This window comes from Hypanus sabinus, chromosome 1 (genome assembly GCF_030144855.1).
Source record: "Hypanus sabinus isolate sHypSab1 chromosome 1, sHypSab1.hap1, whole genome shotgun sequence".
Classification (NCBI taxonomy): Eukaryota; Metazoa; Chordata; class Chondrichthyes; order Myliobatiformes; family Dasyatidae; genus Hypanus; species Hypanus sabinus.
Window position 1 is genome coordinate 32,322,129 of NC_082706.1, and position 21,377 is coordinate 32,343,505.

Sequence of the window (21,377 nt, forward strand, 5' to 3'; positions counted from 1 at the left end):
GGTTCTTTTGAAGACCCTGACCTGGAGTTACACTCAGGCTTCAGTTCTTTGCGGGAATGGGACCCGCTCCTGGGGTTCCACAACTGGGCGCTATTCGACGTGCCAAGGGTCTCGATCGTGTTCGGGAGCCTCGGATCCCGTGTCTCTGGAGACGGGCGGATCGAGGGTCGGGGTCACGGCAGGAGACCCGTGTGTCATCAGGGAGGCGGGAAAATCTTCCGCTGTGGGCCCGAAGACCCGAGATCTTTGCAATCTTCAGACACAGAGCTCGATCAAAGTGATGATACGGACTTTTAGCATCGTAAGGCAGCAGGTTGTTGTTATGTCTCCTGCTTGCTGTGAAAATGGGGGGGGGGGGCACCTCCCTCTCCCTTAGCAGGGAGAGAGAATACACGTGGTTTGTCAAATTTGGGGTAACTTCGGTCTGTGTCTTTGCTATTGCTTCGCACACGCTTGGGCTCGGTGACAGCACCGATGTGCATTTTCTCTCGCTGGTAGAGGGAGGGGGGGGCTCATTGCTCGTTGCCGCAAAGAGAAACTTTGGGGTTCTCACATTTTAACTGTCATTCATTCTTTGGGCACTTCTCTGTTTTCGTGGATGTTTTATGAAGAAAAAGCATTTCAGGATGTATATTGTGTGCATTTCTGTGACATTAAATTGGACCTTTGATTAAGCTAGGATTAAATCGGGGGATTGCTGGGCAGCATCACTCAAAGGGTCGGAAGGGCCTATTTCACGCTGTATCTCGAAAATGAAAAAAATCACTCCTTAGATAAGACCAGAAGAGCACCAATGTTCATGGTGCAGTCACACGCAGATCCCAAGAGACAGTACTCAGTTATCTCAGACTCAAATGCTTTTACACTGAAGACCAACATACTAGCTACCTTTCTAACTGTTAGCGCACCTTCACGCTGGCTTCCAGTGATCAAGTTCACAGGCACACAGGTCCCTTCGAACATTAACCTTTAGCAGACTCTCACCATGTCGATATGATCAGCAAATACTCGCGTTTTCCCACGTTGCAGTCCACACGACGTTGTTACCACCTCATCCAGTTTGTCCAGAACCTCCGACACCTCTGTATCCCTACTGAAAACCGGCAACCCACTGAGCCTCATCTCCTCCCTAACGGTCAGTCCTCACACACCTTATCACCTCATCTCCATGGAGACTTTTGTCTAACTCTGAGCTCCTTCCCCAGTTCTGTTTTGAAAACCGTGACGCCCCTCCCGTCTCTCCCACACGAGGCATTATCTTGTTTCTCCTGAACAGATGCTGCGGAACTGGCTGAGGTTTACGCATTTCTGCTTTCGTTTCAGACCCCTGAACTGGTGGGTTTTGCTTGTTTTCCTCCCACCCTCTCCCCTTGTGCAAACACGACAGGATGCAGCGTATTCTGCCTTGTGCATTGTCCACCATGAAAACCAGCCTCCCCTCCTTGGACACTTCCCGCTGCCTCAGGGACGTAGCCAGCACTATCAAAGTCCCACCAACCATCCCTGAATTCTCTTCACCCCTCTCCTATTCAAGTTCAAGCTTAATTCTCATTCAACCACACACAAATACAGCCAAATGAAACATTACTGCGAGACCAAAGTGCAAAACACAATACCAACAGTCATGCACAGCACAAAGCACATACGCAATAGCAGTAAAACAGTCACACAAGAAATACAGTCCAAGACCCAGAATCCATGAACGTGGCAGAACAGTATAGCTGGTCTCCTGCCGAGCGAACACCAGAGGGCAGCACTGACTCCAACATGGATGCTGCACCACACCACCCCCCAGTGGAGTGCACAGACCCCAACATCTCTCTCCTCGGTGGCTACAGACGGGTGACACGGAGAGCTGAGGCCCAATCTCATTACTAGTGAGACCACACGGCTCCCCCCAAAGATATAAAAGCTACTGAGCAGAAGGTGTGAAAGCTCAAAAGCACATAACACCATGATCAAGTTCAGCTTCTATCCCGCCATTATAAGACTCACGAAGATCTCTTGTATGATAAAGATTGACCACAATTTATCTTATCGCTGCACTTGCACCTTACTGCCTATGTGCACCGCACTTCCTCTATAACTGAAACACTACTCTGCATTGTTTTTGCTTCTCCCTTGATACTACCTTGATGTACAAATTATATGTCTGAATGGAATGCAAAAACTGAGTTTTTTTACTACATATGTAACAGTAATAAGGCAATGTCCCATTGAACGTGACAGTATCCGGGTCAGTCTGTGCCTACCCCAGCCACCCGTGCTGTTGGACAACAGTGTGCCCTGCTGACAGGACAGTGATATTACAGGAGCTTTTCTGCAGTGCATCCTCTTCACCATTGTGTGGCGGTGTGGCACTTTCACAACCACTAGCACACTCTAATTTATCATTCCCTTACCCTGCCACTTATCTGCAAATCATACTTTACTTGGCAGATGAAAATATGAGAAAAACATAACAGAGGGGCATGGCTGTAGCACAGCAACGTTGGAGGAGCCAGACTGTTATAAATTCAATTGGCCTCCCATCACCCCCGGAACTGAGACATCAGATCGAGGCCACGTTTAATCTCTCTGGTGGGCGTGCCACTAGCAGTCCTCACTGGTGTTGGGGCAAATGCTGACCCCATCATTCCTCATTACCAAGAGGGCAGCACCGCAGAGCAGCAGGTCGTGCTGCTGCCCCACAGCTCCAGTCAGCCGCTGTTCGAGCCCGACTTCAGGCGCCATCTCCGTGTGAGATTCCCTCCGGGTGCCGTACTCGCATCTCACATTCCAATGGCATGTGGCTTGGCAGGTTTGTTGGCTACCATCCATCAGAATCAAAGGAAGGTTTAAATCATCAGCATATGTCCTGAAAGTTTTTGTTTTTACAGCAGCAGTACAAAGCAAAACTGTGAATTACAATAAGTGTGTGTATATGTATGTGTGTGTATATACACACACACATACATACACACACACACTTATTTAATTTACAAAATAAATGTATAGATATTTATTTAATTAAATTAGATACATAGTTCAAAATCATTAAGGACTCTTAAGGCTGTTTGTGCGTATGGGCTACACTGCAGCCTACGCCGTAACCCTGATTTTCAGTTCTGCGTTGCTCTACGCCGTAGCGAGCATGCGTTGGTGTGCACCGAAACACTAGCTGGCGGTGGGGTTTCTATGCCTCTGTGTTGAGTTTCTTTGTGAGAGACCTGGATAAGGAAATGCATTTCAAGCACTCTCACATGTCGGCAGGTAAATTTGACGATTTGGTTCATCTGTTTCACATCGGTGTACAGACACGGCGGAGAAGAAGCAACCCAAAATGCATAGGAGAAAATGCGATGCTACCAAGCGGACCAATCACAGTCGTTGCGGTCTGCGTCGCCGCGATGCGCGAGTAACTTTTCTGGGGAGGTGCACGTCACCCTACGGCGTAGATGCGGCGCACAAGCATAAATCAACCTTTACCGTCTTCTCATTATTACCACTGGAGAGGTTCAGGTGTACAGGGGCCTGAAGACCCACATTGCAGGTTCAGTCTACTCTCACTCAGCCGTACACACGTATTCCACCAACTGAAACGACGTTTCTTCGGACCAACATGCATGGCACAGGACGTATACCTCACACACATAACACGAAGCAATATCACCAGATTATGGCACAAGTTAAAAAGTGAGTTGTATGATGCTGCTGGCATTTCATATGTGATGAGAGGTGGCGGGGAGTTCAGTTGCCTTGCAGCCTGGTTCCCACCCTAACAGCTCTTGTCTTTATGTTTCAGAAGCAGCTTCTTCCCCTCCGCCATCAGATTTCCCAACGACCCACAAACCCATAAACACTACTTTGCTATTCTTTTGCACTATTCGTTCAGTTTTTTAAAAAAAAATTGTCGCTTGTAATTTTTATGACGTGCACTGTACAACCGGCATGAAGCGATAGATTTTACGGCGGATGTCAGGTAGCCGGACAGGGCAGCGGTCAGCACCGGCCACCTGGGCTCAATCCCCACCGCTGCCCGTAAGAAGTGTGTATGTTCTCCCCTGGTGCTCTGATTTCCTCTCAGAATCCCAAAAACCTATCGATTAGCAAGTTAAATTGGTCATGAATAGGCTAGGGTTAAGCCAGGGGGGTGGGGGGCTCGAAAGGTCTACTCTGTGCCTCAATGAATAATAACCACCCACCTACACTAGGGGTAACACACAAAACGCCGGTGCAGTTCAGCAGGTCAGTCCAGATGAAAGGTCCTGACCTGAAAACATCCGCTGACATTTCCTCCCAGTGATGCTGCCGAGTGTTTCCGGCACAGCTGTGTGCAGTCTTCGATCCCAGTTTGTGTGCTGTCTACCCCCGGTGTAGGTGGACAGCCGGAGGAGAATAAGGGAAGTGATAATGAAAGGCAAATGAGACAGGATACGTCACAATCCGGGGAAAGGGACTGCTCTGAGAGATGGGCCGAATTTCTCCTTGCCCTGCCACTGAGAACTGCGATCGTCAGTTTAGTGCTTACGAGAGCTTGCTGTACACAAATCCATGGCTGCATCTCCTTTCCAATAGTAAGTGCACTCTGACAGAAGTGTCACTGGCTGTAAAGCAATCAGGGCTCTTCTGAAAGGCTATGGAAGTCCCTGAGGAAACGTGGATGCAATGGGGACTGAAGGAGCTGGGTGGGCTCTTTCTGTGCTGCATTTGATTAGCCACAGAAAGCAACAGTGCAGTGGGTGTATGAGATCTCTCAGCCTTCCACGCATCATTGGCAAGAAGTGACTGGAGTTGACCTCCAACTTTTTCGTAAGGAAGCATCCTCATATCACTCACATATTTCCTTATTGCAGAAGGAGATAATTTGGCCCATTGCATTCTTAAAGAAATCCTATAGTCTCACTTTCCCTGCAGTCCATTCTTTCCCACGTGCCCTTCAATTCTCCTGTCTCATACCACCACAAAGGGGCAATTTACAGCCACCAATTAACCCTCCAACCCACAGGGTGTGGACGGGAGCATTTGATCATTCTGGACCCAATACTTGCTGGAGAATGAAGGGGGATCTAACTGAAACCTATTGAATATGGAAAGTACTAGGTAAGAGTGAAAGAGGACAGGATGGAGTGCAGTTTCCGACAGTGGAAGATTCTAGAACCGGGGACACAGCTTCGGAATGGAGATGCATCAGAAAAGAGGAGGAATTTCTTCAGCCAGATAATGGTAAAACTGTGAAATTCATTGCCACAGATGGCTTTATATCTATACCTATAATTAAAGATAGGTTTTTAATTAGTAAGGGCATCAAAGGTTATGGGGGTGGGGGGGGGAGTCAGAAGAATAGTATTGAGAGGGAAAATAAATCAGCCATGATTGAACAGCCCAATTTTGTTCCTTTGTTTTATGGCCTTTTGGAAACTGGAGCACCCGGAGAGCAGTGAGGGAGAGAGCATGCAGACTCCGCACAGACAGCACCGTACGTTGGCACAGCCAGAGCTGTGATTGCACACACAGAGGTTCAGGGTAACTGCTGCTTTTCGAACTGGCCCCACAGTTACAATCGCTCTCATTTTCAAATGGTCCGTGCTTGTTCACCCAGCTTATGCAAATCGAGCGCGAAGCGTTTCAATACTCTTGACAGAATTACCTGAATGTAGAAAGTTCTACTCATCGTTACCAATTCAAATAAATTATCCCTCATCAGTGCTTGGCTGCAAGCAAAAGGAAAGACAAAATGAGTGTAAGAGCAGGTCACGGAGTGCAGAGAAGTCTCGAATGGACTGCATTATAAATGGTGTCATTTACCTGCAGCTGCAGTTTTGAGCTTTCTGAATGTCCTTCAGTGGGATTGTCCGCAGTGGTTCTTTTTCCTAAAAATAAAACATCTCTGTTAAACCAGGAGGAGTCTCACAGTCAACACTGTAAGAACCATTACAACTGTACAAGATGCTAGTGAGGCTACGCGTGGAATATCATGTGCCGTTTTGGTCAGCCTTCTATAGGCTTGGTTGTTATGTTCCGTGTCATGTGACATGGTCTTTCCAGCACCGTGATTGTTCTTGGCAAATTTTTCCTACAGGAGCGGTTTGCCATCGCCTTCTTCTGGGCACTGTCTCTACAAGACCGGTGAACCCAGCCTTTATCAATTCTCTCCAGACACTGTCTGCCTGGCGCCAGCAGTCGCATTACCAGGACGTGTGATGTGCACCAGCTGCTCACGCGATCTGCTCCAATGGCTTCACGTGACCCTGATCGGTGCTACACTCTGCCCGAGGGTGACCTGCAGCTAGCACCTTATGCCTCCTTTGGTAGAGACGCATCTCCAGCCCGCCTCCCTCCTGCTACAGGACAGATGACATTAAGCTGGACCGTAACAAGCTCGAGAATGTCATGGGCACAACTCAGCACATCACAGTAACCAGCCTCCCCTATATTTTCTCGCTGCCTCAGTGAAGCGGCCGACATGATCATAACCTGGCCTGGACATCCTCTCTTTCTCCCCTCTCCCATCGGACCAAAGATACAAAAGCCTAGAAGCAACCCTACCAAACTCAATGACAGCTTCTATCCTGCTGTCACCAAACCTGTACGGTCCTCGTATATGAGGTGGAGTCTTGGCCACAAACTCGACCTCGTCACGATCTTGCACTTTATCATCAGGTACACCTTTTCAGCGGCTTTTACGTTTTATTCTGATTGTTACCGTTTTGCCTTGTTCTACCTCAGTGCACTTTGCAATGGTTTAATCTGTATGAACAGTATAACACAAGTTTTTCCCTGTATCACTGTATCCAGGGGTGCACCAGGATTCACCGGGACAGGAGGGGTTGAGTTACAAGGAGAGACTGGATAGACTGGGACTGTTTTCCCTGGTGTGGAGGAGGCTGAGGAGTGACCTTATGGAGGTTAGAAAGCCATAAGGGACACAGATAAGGTGGATGGTCCGGGGTAGCGGAGTCTGAAACTAGAGGGCATGGAAAGACTGAAAGGGAAGTTGAAGAGCATTTTCTTTTCTACACAGAAGTTGGTGGGTTTGCAGAATGAACTGCCAGAGGTAGAGACGGGTGCGACTCCAAGATTTAGAAGTTATTTCAACAGGTTCATGGACAGGTCAAGCTTGAAAGGATATGGACCAAATGCTGACTAAAGCAGGACCATGGCCAGCATGGACAGGTTGGGCCAAATGGCCTTTGTAGATCTACGACTATCATCAGACCAAGTCCTCACAGGTGGCAGGCCAGGTAACGCAAATTTGCTCCATCTTAGTGTGGGGGCCCGGAGCTGGAGAGAAGGCTTGACCAAGCCAGAGGGACCCTATCCCATGGAGTGGTGCTTAGACAGGAGTCAGCGGATTATCTCGAAGGGTTTGTCCCCGTGCTGTCCTTCTGTGAGGTGGGTGATCACCGGGATGGTGAAGGGGCAGATCGAAGGGTGTGGGCTCGAATGCACAACAGTAGAGTGCGGGGAAAGGCCCTTCGGCCCACCATGCCTGTGCTGAGCTCTATGCCAATTAAACTAAATCCCTTCTGCCTACATGTGGTCCACCGCAGGCAGGGAATGGGGGGACACGGACCACCATCAAATCCACGTCCACCGTCACCCCCATATCCCCTTCAAACTCTCTCCCTCCTACCCTGAGAAAAGGGCTCTGACTGTCCGCCAGATCTATGCCCCTTGTAATTTTTATAAACCTCAGCCTCCGACACTCCAGCGAAAACAGTCCTAACCTGGTGACACACAACAGAAAACCAGGAAATTACTGAGGGCTGAGGGCTGAGGACCAGTTATGTGTCGTGACACAGGGCAGGAGACGGATCGCGTTTTAAAGGGGCAGTTCCCCAGTGCCAAATTCTATTGCCTGGGTTCTGCTTGCACAGGTGCCCTTTAAGAAAGGTCAGGGCAATGCTAAAGCAATGCTTGTATCTCACCATTGGACATTAACCCCAGGAGAAGGTCTGAGAACAGGTGCTGGACTCAAAGATCCACTGCAACTCACTGCCTTAAAGTACTTGGGCACAGGGAGTAACAGACACTGCTCCATTCACTGTTACATGCCCAGTCCTGTTTCATTTTACTGACAGTCAGTTCTGTTGTAGTGCAGATCGCATTGACTGGGGGAGGGGTAGAATCTCACGGAAACATTATGGATATTTATAGGAGTGGTCGTGGAGATGATGTTTCCATTATTAGGAGAGTCCAGAATCCACGGGTGCAGCCTCAAGATAAAGCATCTCCCTTTAAAACTGGGATGAGGAGGGATTGCTCCTGCCACAGGGCTGGTGAATTTGTCAAATTAATTGCCACGGGGAAGGCCAATCCATTGGCTGTGCTTAAAGCAGAGATTGACTGGCAAGGGGAGCTTACAGGGAGAATGGAGATGGAAAAAAAAGCAGAACAGATTCGATGGGCTGAACGTCCTCATTTAGTTTCTCTATCTTGATGACTTACAGTGTGGATGATATCAGCTGACTGATATCCAGGAATACACTCAGGAATAATCAGGACCCTCTGAAGGGAAACTCCAACTGACTAGTATCTCTCTCGGCTGCCAGGGTAAACAGAGGATAGTTTTTAAAACACCAGGTGACTGTGTCCGGCCTTCACCTCTCTGCTTTTGGACAAACATGGCCCGCCACCTCCCCCCTGTCATCCTTTCTGCCGTCAATCACCTACGAGACTGCTTTGCCAGAGTTAACCCCAGGATGACGAACAGCTCTCTGTGAAGCGCTGTTTCCCACAGAACTTACCATTTCACATTTGAAGTAACTGAAAGAATTTTCGTCCAGTGTGAAGTACCTCCTCTTCCAACTTTTCCTCTGTGGCATTAAAGACAAACATGTCAGGTGTACGTTAAAGCTCCACAGGAAACATTAGAAGCTGAACGAGTGTTGAACTGACACCCTGGGGGAGACGACCCTACTGTCACAGAGTAATTCTGTTCATTTTGAGAACAGGCCACACTATTACACCTATCTGATCAAGTAACCTACTAACCCGCGCGTCTTTGGGATGCGGGAGGAAACCAGAGCACTCGGAGGAAATCCATGCAGTCACTGGGAGAACACACAGACTCCTTACAGACTGTGACAGAAACGAACCCGAGTCGCGGGCGCTGTAATAGGGTTGCGCTAACCACTTTGCTGCTGCGTCCCAGAGAGGAAACAACCCTTTCCAGCCATCCACTCTGTACCAACGACCGATCACAATAGAAACAGGTCCTTCGGCCCACCACGTGTATGCTGACCATTGCACCCATCTACACCAATCCTACATGGCCGCATCACGACCGTTTCCTACACTGCTTTGTTAATTGAGTGTTAGTCTAACTGCCCCTTACACAGTGACTGTACCTGATTCACCATCCCGTCTGGCAGCGTGTTCCAGTATCAACTCTTTCCATTAAAAAACTCTGTTAACGCATAACCTATAACCTGTTAACCTATAACCTTTCATTTTTGACACATTTGGCATGATGAAAAGATTCTGACCACCTATCGGCTCTTAATCTTATGCACCTCTACCAGGTCACCTCTCAGCCTCCTGATGGAGGCCTACTCCCACTCCTCCTCCTCCTCCTCATTGGTCCTTGTACCGAGGAGCCTGTCCCAGCTGACACCCTGAGGGAGCCTCCCAACTGTCATAAAGTCTTCATAGTTAAACTTCGAGTTACAGTGCAGTTCGGGCCTGAGCTGCTGGGCAATTGGTGGCCAAGCCCAGCAGTGCAAAACGCCAAAGCTCAGGAAACCACTAAAGTTATACACAAAAGGCCATTCAGCCCATTGAAATTCCCACAGCTGAGGAAGAGCTTACCTACCCACACTAATTCCATGTTAAAATATGGGATTTTCCACCCTTTAGACCAGAGGTTCCCAACTCTTTATTTATATACCAATTCTATTAAGCAAGGGGTCAATGGGCCCAGTTTGGGTGCAAATTCCCTCTAATTTGTAACGACCAGTGCGCGCAGACATCTTGTATTGTGCAATGATTTGCCCAGTGACAACATGTGTGCGCACTGAATTTTTAAGTGGAATTGAGCCTGAAGCTATTCTAACGATAATAAACCATTCGGCTTTAAGTGAATGAGCAGTTCCTTTGCGCTTCACACCCTTTGCTTCTTTGGAATTTGACACAGTGAATCAATAAGTTCTTCAATAAAGACAGTGTAAATAAGACAGTTCTGAAATCTGCAGATAAATCAATGCAAACTCCACGTCGTCAACACCGTCCGCATCAAAAACCAGAGAAGGAAATGCAATTGTGTACGATTGTGAAATGTACTAAACATGCCAACGGGGTAGAGCGACAACCTTTCGTGCGCATTTTAAACTCCTTTGTGTGCTCAAAGCAAAAGATGCGTGCGCGGGCACCTTAGAGGGAACATTGGTTGGGATCCCCATTTTAAACAGTAAGGGTCAGACCCCAACCATTCTCTGGGTGTTAAAATGTTTCCTGATTTGCCCCCTGACTTTCACCTGGAATACCTGGTTTTTGACTTCCTAAGCGAAACAGGCCCACAGTGAGGATCCCTTATGCTAAATGCAGTCGTACACACACAAACCCCAAGACCGATGGCAACTTGTCCTAACTGGAGTCCGTATATGCGTGTTACAGGCCATTCAGCCCACAGCTTCCACGCCAGCTCTAAGGAGTCTCACGTCCACTCTGTGACCAATCCCCTATTCTCCTGCCACCAACAGAATCCTGGATAATTTACAGCGGCCAGTTAACCGATCTGTGCACCCTTGGGACGTGGGAGGGAACTGGAGCACCCAGGGGAAAAGTCAGGGAGGCAGTGCAAACTCCACATGGACAGCGCTGGAGATCAGGATCGTGCCTGGGTCGCTGGAGGCGAGAGGTGGCAGCACAGGCGGTACGACCTGATCTGCAGGACCACGTGACGGCTGGGTGTCAGACCCAGCTACCAGAGCAGCACCGGAAGCAACACTCACCACGATGCCTTGCTTCACACAGAAGCCGCTCTTCAACACTTGCGGCCCCGACGCCTGCTTGCTCCCGGAGACTGGAATGTAGCTGATGGAACGCTTCAGGGCGCTGTGCGCAGTGGGCTCCGACACCTCCTGACCTTCTCCCCCGTTCACCTTTGGAGCAAAGCAGAGAGGCACTGAGTACAGAAACACATCCAGCCAACGTGGGGTGGCGTGAGTGAACCGCGGATGAGCATTGGCAACATTGGTCAGAACGTGAATGAGCACCGGTCACCGTCACCGTCACGCTCTACAGTCAAGACAAGACACTTTTATTGTAATTTCAACCATAACTGCTGGGTCAGTACACAGTAAAAATGAAACTAAGTTCTTCCAGGACCATGGTGCTACATGAAACAACACAAAAGTTTAACCCTTAAGTTTAATTAAGCGTTTCGACTCATCCACTTCCTCCCATGGATTTTGCCTGCCCCATTGAGTTCTCCCACTACGTTTTCAGTTGCTAATACAGTTTTCAGATACAGTAGTACCTGTGTGTCTGCTTTAAGCTTGTTTGCCTCCTGAGAATTCATCATCCCACCATCCAGAATGCAACATGAGGAGGGAGGGAGAGATGGGAGGGAGGGATGGGAGGGGCTGCAGATGCTGGTATCTGGAGTAGCAACTTCCAGGAAGGTCAGTCAGCATCTGTGGAGGGAGAGTAAGAACCGACAGGGAACTCCACTCTAAAAACCACTTAAGGAGTGGGAGACCTCACTGACTTGGAGGCAACTTCACAATGTCCTTGTTTGCAGATCTCTCACAGAGGTCAGTCTCTATTTACTCTGAGCCGAGTTGCTGATCAACTGTTCCCATAGCGAAGGTTCTGGATCTCATTGGAACCCATCAGATGTTGAAAGGACTAGATAAGATGGATGTGGAGAGGATGTTTCCTACGGCGCCGGTCTCCGGAACTACAGGGCACAGCCTCAACCACCCTCAGTGGGGGAGGAGTCCCCCTCACTCACCAACTAAACCTCATCTCACTCACCTCAAACTTGTCACCTGGTCCTGGACACCTTGTACCTACTGGCCCACTATGCCGCTGGCGTTTAGGGGAGGAATGAAGGTCCCCGATCTCTGCCTGCCCATTCCATCACACACAGATACACTGCCGAAAGACTCTTCTTGGCTGTTTCTGTAACTGTTTGTTTGATGTTAACCCTGAGCTGAACCCCAGAGCTCAGACGTCCAGTGGACCACTCTCAGTGGCCTGCACCCTTTGACCTGTTTGGCACGGGTGACCCTATCAAGAGCCAGACTCCAGCCAACATAGCTCTCTGGGTCATTGAAGCACACAAGCCTCCAAACCCTATGACAAAGGTTGTGGCTTGGATCCCCTACCATGGGAAAAACTGTTACCATCTACCCTATCTATGCCCCTTACAGATTGTGCACTTTATCAGGCCAACCCTCAGCCTCCTCTGCTCCAGGGGAACAAATCTGACCTCCCTAACCACAGTAGCTACTGACCAGAATTCCACCAGCCACAAACGGATTCTCAACTGCACGAACTTCTGGCTCAATTCACTGCTAACCTGCTTAGGTTCCAGACAGCCTGGCCTCTTCACCCCAACATCTACAGCACGGCCAAGGTTAATACTGGTGGATATCTGGGCAGAGAATCGGTGAAGAAAAGAGTGCGGCAGGAAACGCCAGGCTCTGGGCAGCACAAAGGCATTTTGGTTAGCACTCCTCCCACACGGCTCCAGACCCAGCTTCGATCCTGACTGGGTGGAGTCTGCACCTTCTCCTTGTGAATGTGTGCAACCTCAGAGAGGATTCTGGGAGGCAGAGGCAGCGTGGGCAAACCCCATAGCAAGAAGGCTACGAGCTGATGCCTAATTCCATTTTGATGATTAAAACTCCAACTGCTTGCTGATTAAAGCAATGAGGGAGAACAAAACATTAAGGCAAATGCACAAGGCGAGCACTGGCTGCCCTGCTTTTGATCACTGGTGGGATCACTCTGCTATGGAGAGGGGAGACTGCCTTTTGATCACTGATGGGATCACTCTGCTATGGAGAGGGGAGACTGCGTTTTGATCACTGATGGGATCACTCTGCTACGGAGAGGGGGGACTGCCTTTTGATCACTGATGGGATCACTCTGCTACGGAGAGGGGAGACTGCCTTTTGATCACTGGGGGATCACTCTGCTACGGAGAGGGGAGACTGCGTTTTGATCACTGGGGGATCACTCCGCTATGGAGAGGGGAGATTGCGTCTTGATCACTGGTGGGATCACTCCGCTATGGAGAGGGGAGACTGCCTTTTGATCACTGGTGGGATCACTCTGCTATGGAGAGGGGAGACTGCGTTTTGATCACTAGTGGGATCACTCTGCTATGGAGAGGGGAGACTGCCTTTTGATCACTGGGGGATCACTCCGCTATGGAGAGGGGAGACTGCGTTTTGATCACTGGTGGGATCACTCTGCTATGGAGAGGAGAGACTGCCTTTTGATCACTGGGGGATCACTCCGCTATGGAGAGGGGAGACTGCGTTTTGATCACTGGTGGGATCACTCTGCTATGGAGAGGGGAGACTGTCTTTTGATCGCTGGTGAGATCACGCTGCCGTTGGAGAGGAAAAGGCCTGCCGCTGTGCCTGAACAATGCTATTCAGGTTTTCTGCGTTTTGGATATGGACTTGGACTGTGGACTACCCCCCCCCCCCCCCCATAGCTTTTTTAAAAAAAATTCTGTGTTTTTTGCCCTATCTTTCTCATTTTTTGTGTGCATGGGAGAGGGGGATTTGGGCGGCGATGTGCCTGTTCTATTTTTGATCACTTTTTTTGTAGGGCGGAGGGAGTTGGGGGTTGATGATTGTGCTTATGTTCTTTTCTTTCTTGGTTTCCTGGCTATCTGGGGAAGAAGAATTTCAGATATACTCTGATAATAAATGAACCTTTAATAGCACTAACCCAGATGGGCTGAGTGGCCTCTATATGCATTATTACAAGACATTTCCAGTGGTTTAATGCCTACTGGAGATCTGGTGTATGGTGGGATTGCCAAGGTCTAAGTGTCAACGATGAATTGAACAGACGCGGAAGAACAGAAACACACAACAGGGCTGGAGATAGGAATGGCAGGAACCTGGAAGAATTTGAAAATGCTACGTTTGGGAGGGCAGGTGGAGTGGGGGAGGAGGATGGCAAAGGCTGGAAGACAGCAGCAGGCCTAGCTTATGCCTGACTGGTTGCCCTTAGCAACCACTCACCCAGTCCAATTTAAGTTCCCAACAACTCCAGATAAATGCATGGTTAACACTGCATCTTGGCTTATATCAAAACATCAACATCCCCAGCAATACCACAATTAAAGAAGGTTACTGTTCAAAGAAAGTCAGGTTTTTCCCAATGGGGACACAAGACACCAAAATACTGGAGGAACATAGCAAGTCGAGCAGAATCTGTGAGAGAAAGGGAATTGCCAATGTCTCAGGTCGAAACCCCACATCAGAACTTTTCTCAATAGCCACCAAGACAGATATTATTTGATAATTCTGGTAATAATGTTTTAAAGATGTTCTGGAAGACAGACAAGGTATTTGCGCAGGGTGATAAGGGCTCAACACCATAAGACAAAGTTGAGGAGAGTTAGGCCATTTAGCTCATCAAGTCTGCTCTGCCATTTCATCTTGGCTGATCCCGGATCCCACTCAACCATGTGCACCTGCCTTCTCGCCATGACCTTTGATGCCCTGACCGATCAGGAAACTATCAATTTTCACTTTAAATTTACAGCCTTCACAGCTGTCTGTGGCAAAAGTAAGCTTCTCATGTCTATTTTGGATGAAGCCGTCGCAGGCGGAGCATTTGGTACGATTCTGGGCACTGTGCTTCAGTACAGGCGTGGACAGGCCAGCAGTGAGGGAAGCGGCCCCTCCAAGGCGAAGTGGAGATCATGACGGTGTAGATAAACCATGGAGGACCTGTTTCCGGTTATAGAAACAGTGCCCAGTTGCCGCATATGTGAGGCAATTGGGTCAGAGCCGCAAAGCGTCAGGAAGAGGCGCTTTATTTTTGCAGAGTGGATTGTGATCAGGAATGAGCAGCTCTGAAAAGGAAGCAGATGCAACTGCAGCTTTCAAAAGATCCAAATGGCCACTGAGTTTATACTCGTGGTCTTCTACTGCACCAGCTCCTCCACTTCAGCGATCAACCGTTCATCTTGTTGTCGAAGTACATGTGGCCCGTTTTTCGAACGTTCGCTTTACGACAGCTCGCTGTTACGAAAGACCTACATTAGTACCTGTTTTCACGAACCAAAGAGGATTTTCGCTTTTACGAACAAAAGATGCCCGCTTTATACGTGTGTTTACCCCGAGAAAGACTCCAATGACCGTGAAGCCTTGTGCGGGCAGTTGTGCGCGCATGTGTGTACGTGCCGATTGTTTTCTCCACATTGATTTCCGCTCACTGTCCTCCTGAGTTTGATAAGTTGAACTACACCGTACATACAATATTTCTACTTTATATAGACTGTATATTTATCATATCATTCCTTTTACTATATGTTCATGTTATTTTAGGTTTTATGTGTCATTTGGTATGATTTGGTAGGTTATTTTTTGGGTCTGGGAACGCTTAAAAATTTTTCCCATATAAATTAATGGCAATTGCTTCTTCACTTTACGACATTTCGGCTTACAAACATTTTCATAGGAATGCTCTACCTTTGGATAGCGGGGGGAGACCTGTATGTACAATACAACTCTGATATTGGTCTTCTCCAGAGAGCCAGGAACTACAGAAAGACCGTGGGTGCTGATGAAAGAACAGGCATCAACTCCCTGCAACCCCCGCAAGGAAAAGAAAGACTCACAGACCCCAAAACTCCCCCCTCCCCACAGCAAAAAAAAACTGCCGCAATAACAATCACCAGCCCGCCACACATAACAATCCCCGACCCCCTCACTCGTAGAAAAGAACAGCCGCAGTAGCACCAAACCCCACACATACACAAAAATTAACAATTCACCCACTTGCCAATCAGCTACAAGAAAGGAACATTGAGTAACTGAAGGAAACGAACAGAGTAGAGTCCAATAATCATTTAAATCTCAGACTATGGGAAATATCTTTCTGTCTGCATACGAGGACAGCAGCCGCACCAGCTCAGTCCTTCCGTGAAGAGTGACAGCTCTCCGGACACAGCACAGCGCTGACGCCCAATCGAGTTCCAAACTGTACGTCATGGGCTCCAACAGCTTCCAGAACACAAACAAGACGAGAGGAACAAGCAAGTGGCGTAGAAAAGGTGACACAGTTGGACTGATTTGCTATCTGAAAGATGTTGCCCGAGGAATTCTTGCTCGCTGGCGCCACCTAGACTGGATGATGAGCGATGCTCTTCCGAACACCGCTGTTTGAGCCATGCCTGCCTTCCTGTTGGCTTGAACCAATCTGTCTATGCTCCTCTGAGCCCTCTCGCCCACAGAACTGCCTCTCACTCCATGTCTTCTGTTTTCCCCACCATTCTCTGTGCCTGCTGTATGTGAAAATTCCAGGAGGGCAGCAGTTTCTGAGATACCCAAAGCACCAATCAATCAATCCACCGTCAAAGCCACTCAGATTACGTTTCTTCCCCGTTGTGATGCTAGGCCTGAACAACAACTGAACCTCTTGACCCATGACTGAATGCTCTCATGCACTGTTGCTGCTACATGATTGGCTGATTAGATATTTATATTAACAAGGTGCACAGCTGTACCTAATATATTAGCCACAGAGAATATATTACCACAGGCACAATGGCATCCTTTAACACTTAGGATACTAGTAACTTAATTTCTCCTCTTTGTGTTGGTTTAACCTTTGTGGATTTTCAGCTTGACTGCAGTTCACTCTTTAATTAATTTCCTCCGGGCTGGAGCTCTGTAATTAACCACCATCTTCACTTCAAGCTTCACACCCGAACCAAGCAGGAGCCTTCAAAGGGTTTCATACTGCTGGGCCTCACTGTCCTAGAGGAGCTTTGAGCTACTGATATCAACCATCAGAATCTGCCCTGAAATATAAACATTAAAGTGGTTTTGGTGCACCGTAGCACACGCCCACACTGTGATAAGACTCTTGACTTCCAACAACAGCCTCACTGGGCCCTGCTGACAGGCTGTCCATTACCACAAGAGATTCGGCAGATGCAGCAGCACAGACAAGATGCGGGAGGGGATCAGCAGGTCAGGCAGCATCTATGGAGGGGAATAAACAGCCTGTTTTGAGCCGAGACCTTTCAGCAGGACTGAAAAGGAAGGGGGCTGAAGTGAGAATAAGGTGGGGGGGGGGAGGGGAAGGAGTACGTGAAGGGTGTGAGCAGGTAAGGGGGAAGGAAGAAGTAAGGAGCTGGGAGTGGTAAAGAGCTGAAGGAGGAGGAATAAAATATAAAAGGACAATGGACATGGAAGGAAGAGGGGCACCAGAGGGAGGAGATGGACAGGTGAGGAGAAGAAAAGAGGTAAGGGGGAATTAGAATGGGGAATGGCAAAAGAGAGAAAGGGAGGGGATGCACTTACCAGAAGTTCAAGAAATTAACGTTCATGCCATCAGGATGGAGGCTACTCAGATGGAATATGAGGTGTTGTTCCTCCACCCTGAGCAAGGCCTCATTGTGGCGGCAAAGAGGGTGTGAAGGTGTTCAATGGGCGGCTGAGAGGCGAAGCCTGCTCCCACTTTCAGATGTGGGGAGACCAGCCCTCACTGACGATGGTGCTGCGCAGCCTTCTCAAGCCAGAGCAACCGGTGAATTCCAGGATGCAGCAGAAACGATCAGCGACATGTTCCCAAGTAGGAATGGTGTGGAGTTTCCAAATCAAAATTAGGTTTATTATTACTGATTTGTAAGACATGAAATTCGTTGTTTTGCAGCAGGGCGGTACAAGGACATAAGTTGCTCCACGTCACAGCCTTGGTGGGTCTGTGGCACAGGCAGTGAGGAATTAAGATGGTTGTAGGGGAGCCAGTCAATGGCTAATTTGGCACTGGTGTTAGGGTCAGATCCCTGGTCGTGGAGTAGAGGAGAATCAATCGGCCAAAGCTCCCACTGGTACTCAAGCGGGAGATAAGTTCTGCAGAGATTCGCTCTCCCCAGCAATCCCAAGCAGAGACCACTGTATGCTCAAGAAACACCATGACACCTCTGTCCATCTACGGCCTACACTGAATCCAACTGCTTGCTTCAGGCAGACGGCCTTCCTAGTCTGGGTCAAAACTGGCCGATCTGGTAAGACATCAAACACCTGTATCTCAGTTTTTCTCCCTCCATAGACACTGCCCAACTGGCTGGACAGGTATTTCCAAAATCCACTTTTATTTCTGATCACTGCCTTCAATGGCTGACAGCTCCAGTGTTGCTCTTTCTCGCTTCTGCCCTCAGCTATCTCCCCCCCAACCCCCATCTTCTACTCTTCCTGAGAAATAAGCCCCCATCAAGCACAGGAGACACTAGTCAGTCTTCAACTCGGACACTTCCCTTGGTCTTTGCGCAAACTACCCCCATCTCTACATTACTAAAGCGCTCCACTTTTCCCCGATTAAGAAATGATCCTGCACCCCAAACGATAACCATTTCTTTTTCCACGGATGCTGTCTGACCTACTAAATGTTTCCAGCAGTTTGCTGATATTCTTTGCCTTTGCAGTTCTTTGCCTTTTGATCTATTTGCCCTCAACGCATCTGTGACTATCGGAGGCATGAACTTTAAAGGGGGGGGGGAGAGAGAGCAAAGGCACACGGGTGTTTGGGTCAGAGGTCCTCACACTGAGCTCAGCATCAATGTCCTGCCCTGAAAGGATACTGAGCTCTTCCGAATCAGAATCACCGGCATGTGATGTGAAATTCGTTAACTTTGCAGCAGCAGTTCAATGCAATACATAATATAGAAGAAAAAAACAAAATAATAATAATGGTGGTGGTGGCATCCGTCGGTCTCGAGAGACCAAGGATCTGCGCCTGGAATTTCCAGGGCGCAGGCCTGGGCAGGGTTGTATGGGAGACCGGCAGTTGCCCAAGCTGCAAGTCTTCCCCTCTCCGTGCCACCGATGCTGTCCAAGGGAAGGGCACTAGGACCCATGCAGCTTGGCACCGGTGGTGTCGCAGGGCAATGTGTTGTTAAGTGCCTTGCTCAAGGACACAAACACGCTGCCTCAGCTGAGGCTCGAACCAGTGACCTTCAGGTTACTAGTCTGATGCCTTGCCCACTAGGCCACACGCCAACACAATAATAATAATAAGTAAATCAGTTACAGTATACGTATATTGAATAGATTAAAAATCATGCAAAAAACATAAATATATATTTAAAAAGTGAGTTAGTGTCTAAGGGTTCAATGTCCATTTAGGAAACGGGTGGCAGAGGGGAAGAAGCTGTTCCTGAATCACTGAGTGTGTGCCTTCAGGTTTCTGTACCTCCTACCTGATGGTAACAGTGAGAAAAGGGCATGCCCTGGGTGCTGGGGGTCCTTAACGGACGCTGCCTTTCTGAGGCACCGCTCCTTGAAGATGTCCTGGGTACTTTGTAGGCCAGTACCCAAGATGGAGCTGACTAGATCTACAACCCTCTGCAGCTTCTTTTGGTCCTGTGCAGTAGCTCCCTTCCCCAGACCAGACAGTGATGCAGCTCCGAGCGAGAATTATGGCAGGATGACACCCTCCAACGAACTGATGACAGAAAACAAAGCTAATGCAATATTTCTTCACCTTTGACTACAGTTCCCAGCGTTAGGAAACTGAAGTGGTTTCACCTTGTGCAGATAGAATCGTGTTAAGCAAGTGCACGCACCAAATAAGGAAAAGATTATTCACACATTTGGTGAGAATATAATTGATTAAACTCAAACTTTTCATTGCATCCTGTGCAGCTGCCCTGAGTCATGCCATTTACCCTTTCCCACCCCTCCCTGGCGAAAGAAGCTTAAGTGCTCGTATGTCGTTTGCACACTGAGAATTAACAGTGGCCCTGCTTTGATCCCTGCAGGTCGGACAGTCACCTGCAGACTGAGGGGATTTTCTCAGCTTCCTGCAGCCCTATCGAGCACAGTTGCCCCGGTTGCCAGCGGGGCTACCTCACACTGATAAACCTCCCTGCAGGTGATAAAGATCCTCTCATGCGCAGGAGCACTCCAGCCAAAGCTGGTGTCCGGGCCCAGTGACCTGACAGAGTGTCAACAGTGTCAGAGATGTCCAAATGACCATTTGAATTGCCCAGTGTTTAACACAAACATGTGCAAATTGGTCAACGGAGGGCCGAATTCACTCTTTCCATGCTGTTCAAGCCTATGACTACAGACCAACAAACAAGCCACCACTGGGAGTTGCTCCAATCCTTCTGGTTTCCGGATCGTGAGGGGAGATAGACTGCCCCCTAGAGAACTGGAGGTCACCCCAGAGCGGAAGAGTGAGATTAGAACTCATTGAAATGTACAACACAGTAGCCGTAGGGAGGATCTTTGCCCAACCTGGGCTATCTAGAACCAGGAATCATGGCTCAAAATAAGGGACTGACCACTCAGCAAAGAGCTGAGAAAATCGTCTTGTCAAAGGATGTGAATTGTTAGAGATCTCAGTCCTGGGGGCTTATGGAGACTCAGTAGCTGGGTGATAAGATCATAACATATAGGAGCAGAAATAGGCCACTGAGTCCATTCTGGCATTAAATCATGGCTCATTCTAGTTTCTCAACCCCATTCTCCCAGCTTCTCCCCGTAACCCTTAACCCTCTCAGCAATCAAGTACCTATCAATCTCTGCTTTAAATACACCCAGTAACTTGATCTCTGTGTCAACGAATCCCACAGATCCATTCTCTGGCTGAAGTAACTGCTCATCATCTCAGTTCCAAAAGGATGTCACTTTATTGAGGCCGTGCCTTCAGATCCTAGATTCTCCGACTAAAGGCAGTGTCCTCTCCATGCCCACTCAGCTAGGTCCTTCAATACTGGATAGTTTCAATAAGACTTCCCCCTCATCCTTCTAAACTCCTTCCAGTATAGACACAGAGCCATCAAATGCTCCTCATACATACAGTCTTTCTTTCCCAAGATCATTTGTGTGAACATCCCCCGGACCCTCTCAAGGGCCAGCACATCTTTCCTTAGATAAGGGGCCCAAATTGCTCACATTTCTCACACATATAAAGGGAATGGAGTGACGTGGGGTTAGTGCAGAGTAGAGGCAGAGATAAGAGATTGGCCGTGATCTGACCCCTTCTCCTATTGTAGACGTTCTTCTCAGTTACTGCGGGTTCAGCACCAGCTTCCGTCTCTGTATCTAGATAAGTATTGGACGTATTTAGTTCAGAAGTACTGAACTAAAGTGACACAAAAGGAAGCCATTTGGCCCATTGACCCCGTGTGAACAGCTGGTCCATAATTACATTATACGCACAGTGGATCTACAAATCAT

The 21,377-nt window shown here is 48.5% G+C and overlaps 1 protein-coding gene across 4 annotated transcripts in view; it reads right to left on the reverse strand.

Moving 5' to 3' along the window:
• LOC132392353 (pleckstrin homology domain-containing family A member 2-like) overlaps nucleotides 1–21,377 on the reverse strand; it is a 117,729-nt gene that overhangs the window by 14,823 nt on the left and 81,529 nt on the right. For all 4 annotated transcript variants that reach the window (XM_059966193.1, XM_059966175.1, XM_059966189.1 and 1 more), the window contains 4 exons: nucleotides 10,935–11,084; nucleotides 8,730–8,798; nucleotides 5,788–5,852; nucleotides 5,630–5,693 (listed from right to left, as the gene is read on the reverse strand). In XM_059966193.1, the coding sequence (XP_059822176.1) occupies nucleotides 5,630–5,693; nucleotides 5,788–5,852; nucleotides 8,730–8,798; nucleotides 10,935–11,084 (348 nt within the window). The remainder of the gene's footprint in view (nucleotides 1–5,629; nucleotides 5,694–5,787; nucleotides 5,853–8,729; nucleotides 8,799–10,934; nucleotides 11,085–21,377) is intronic.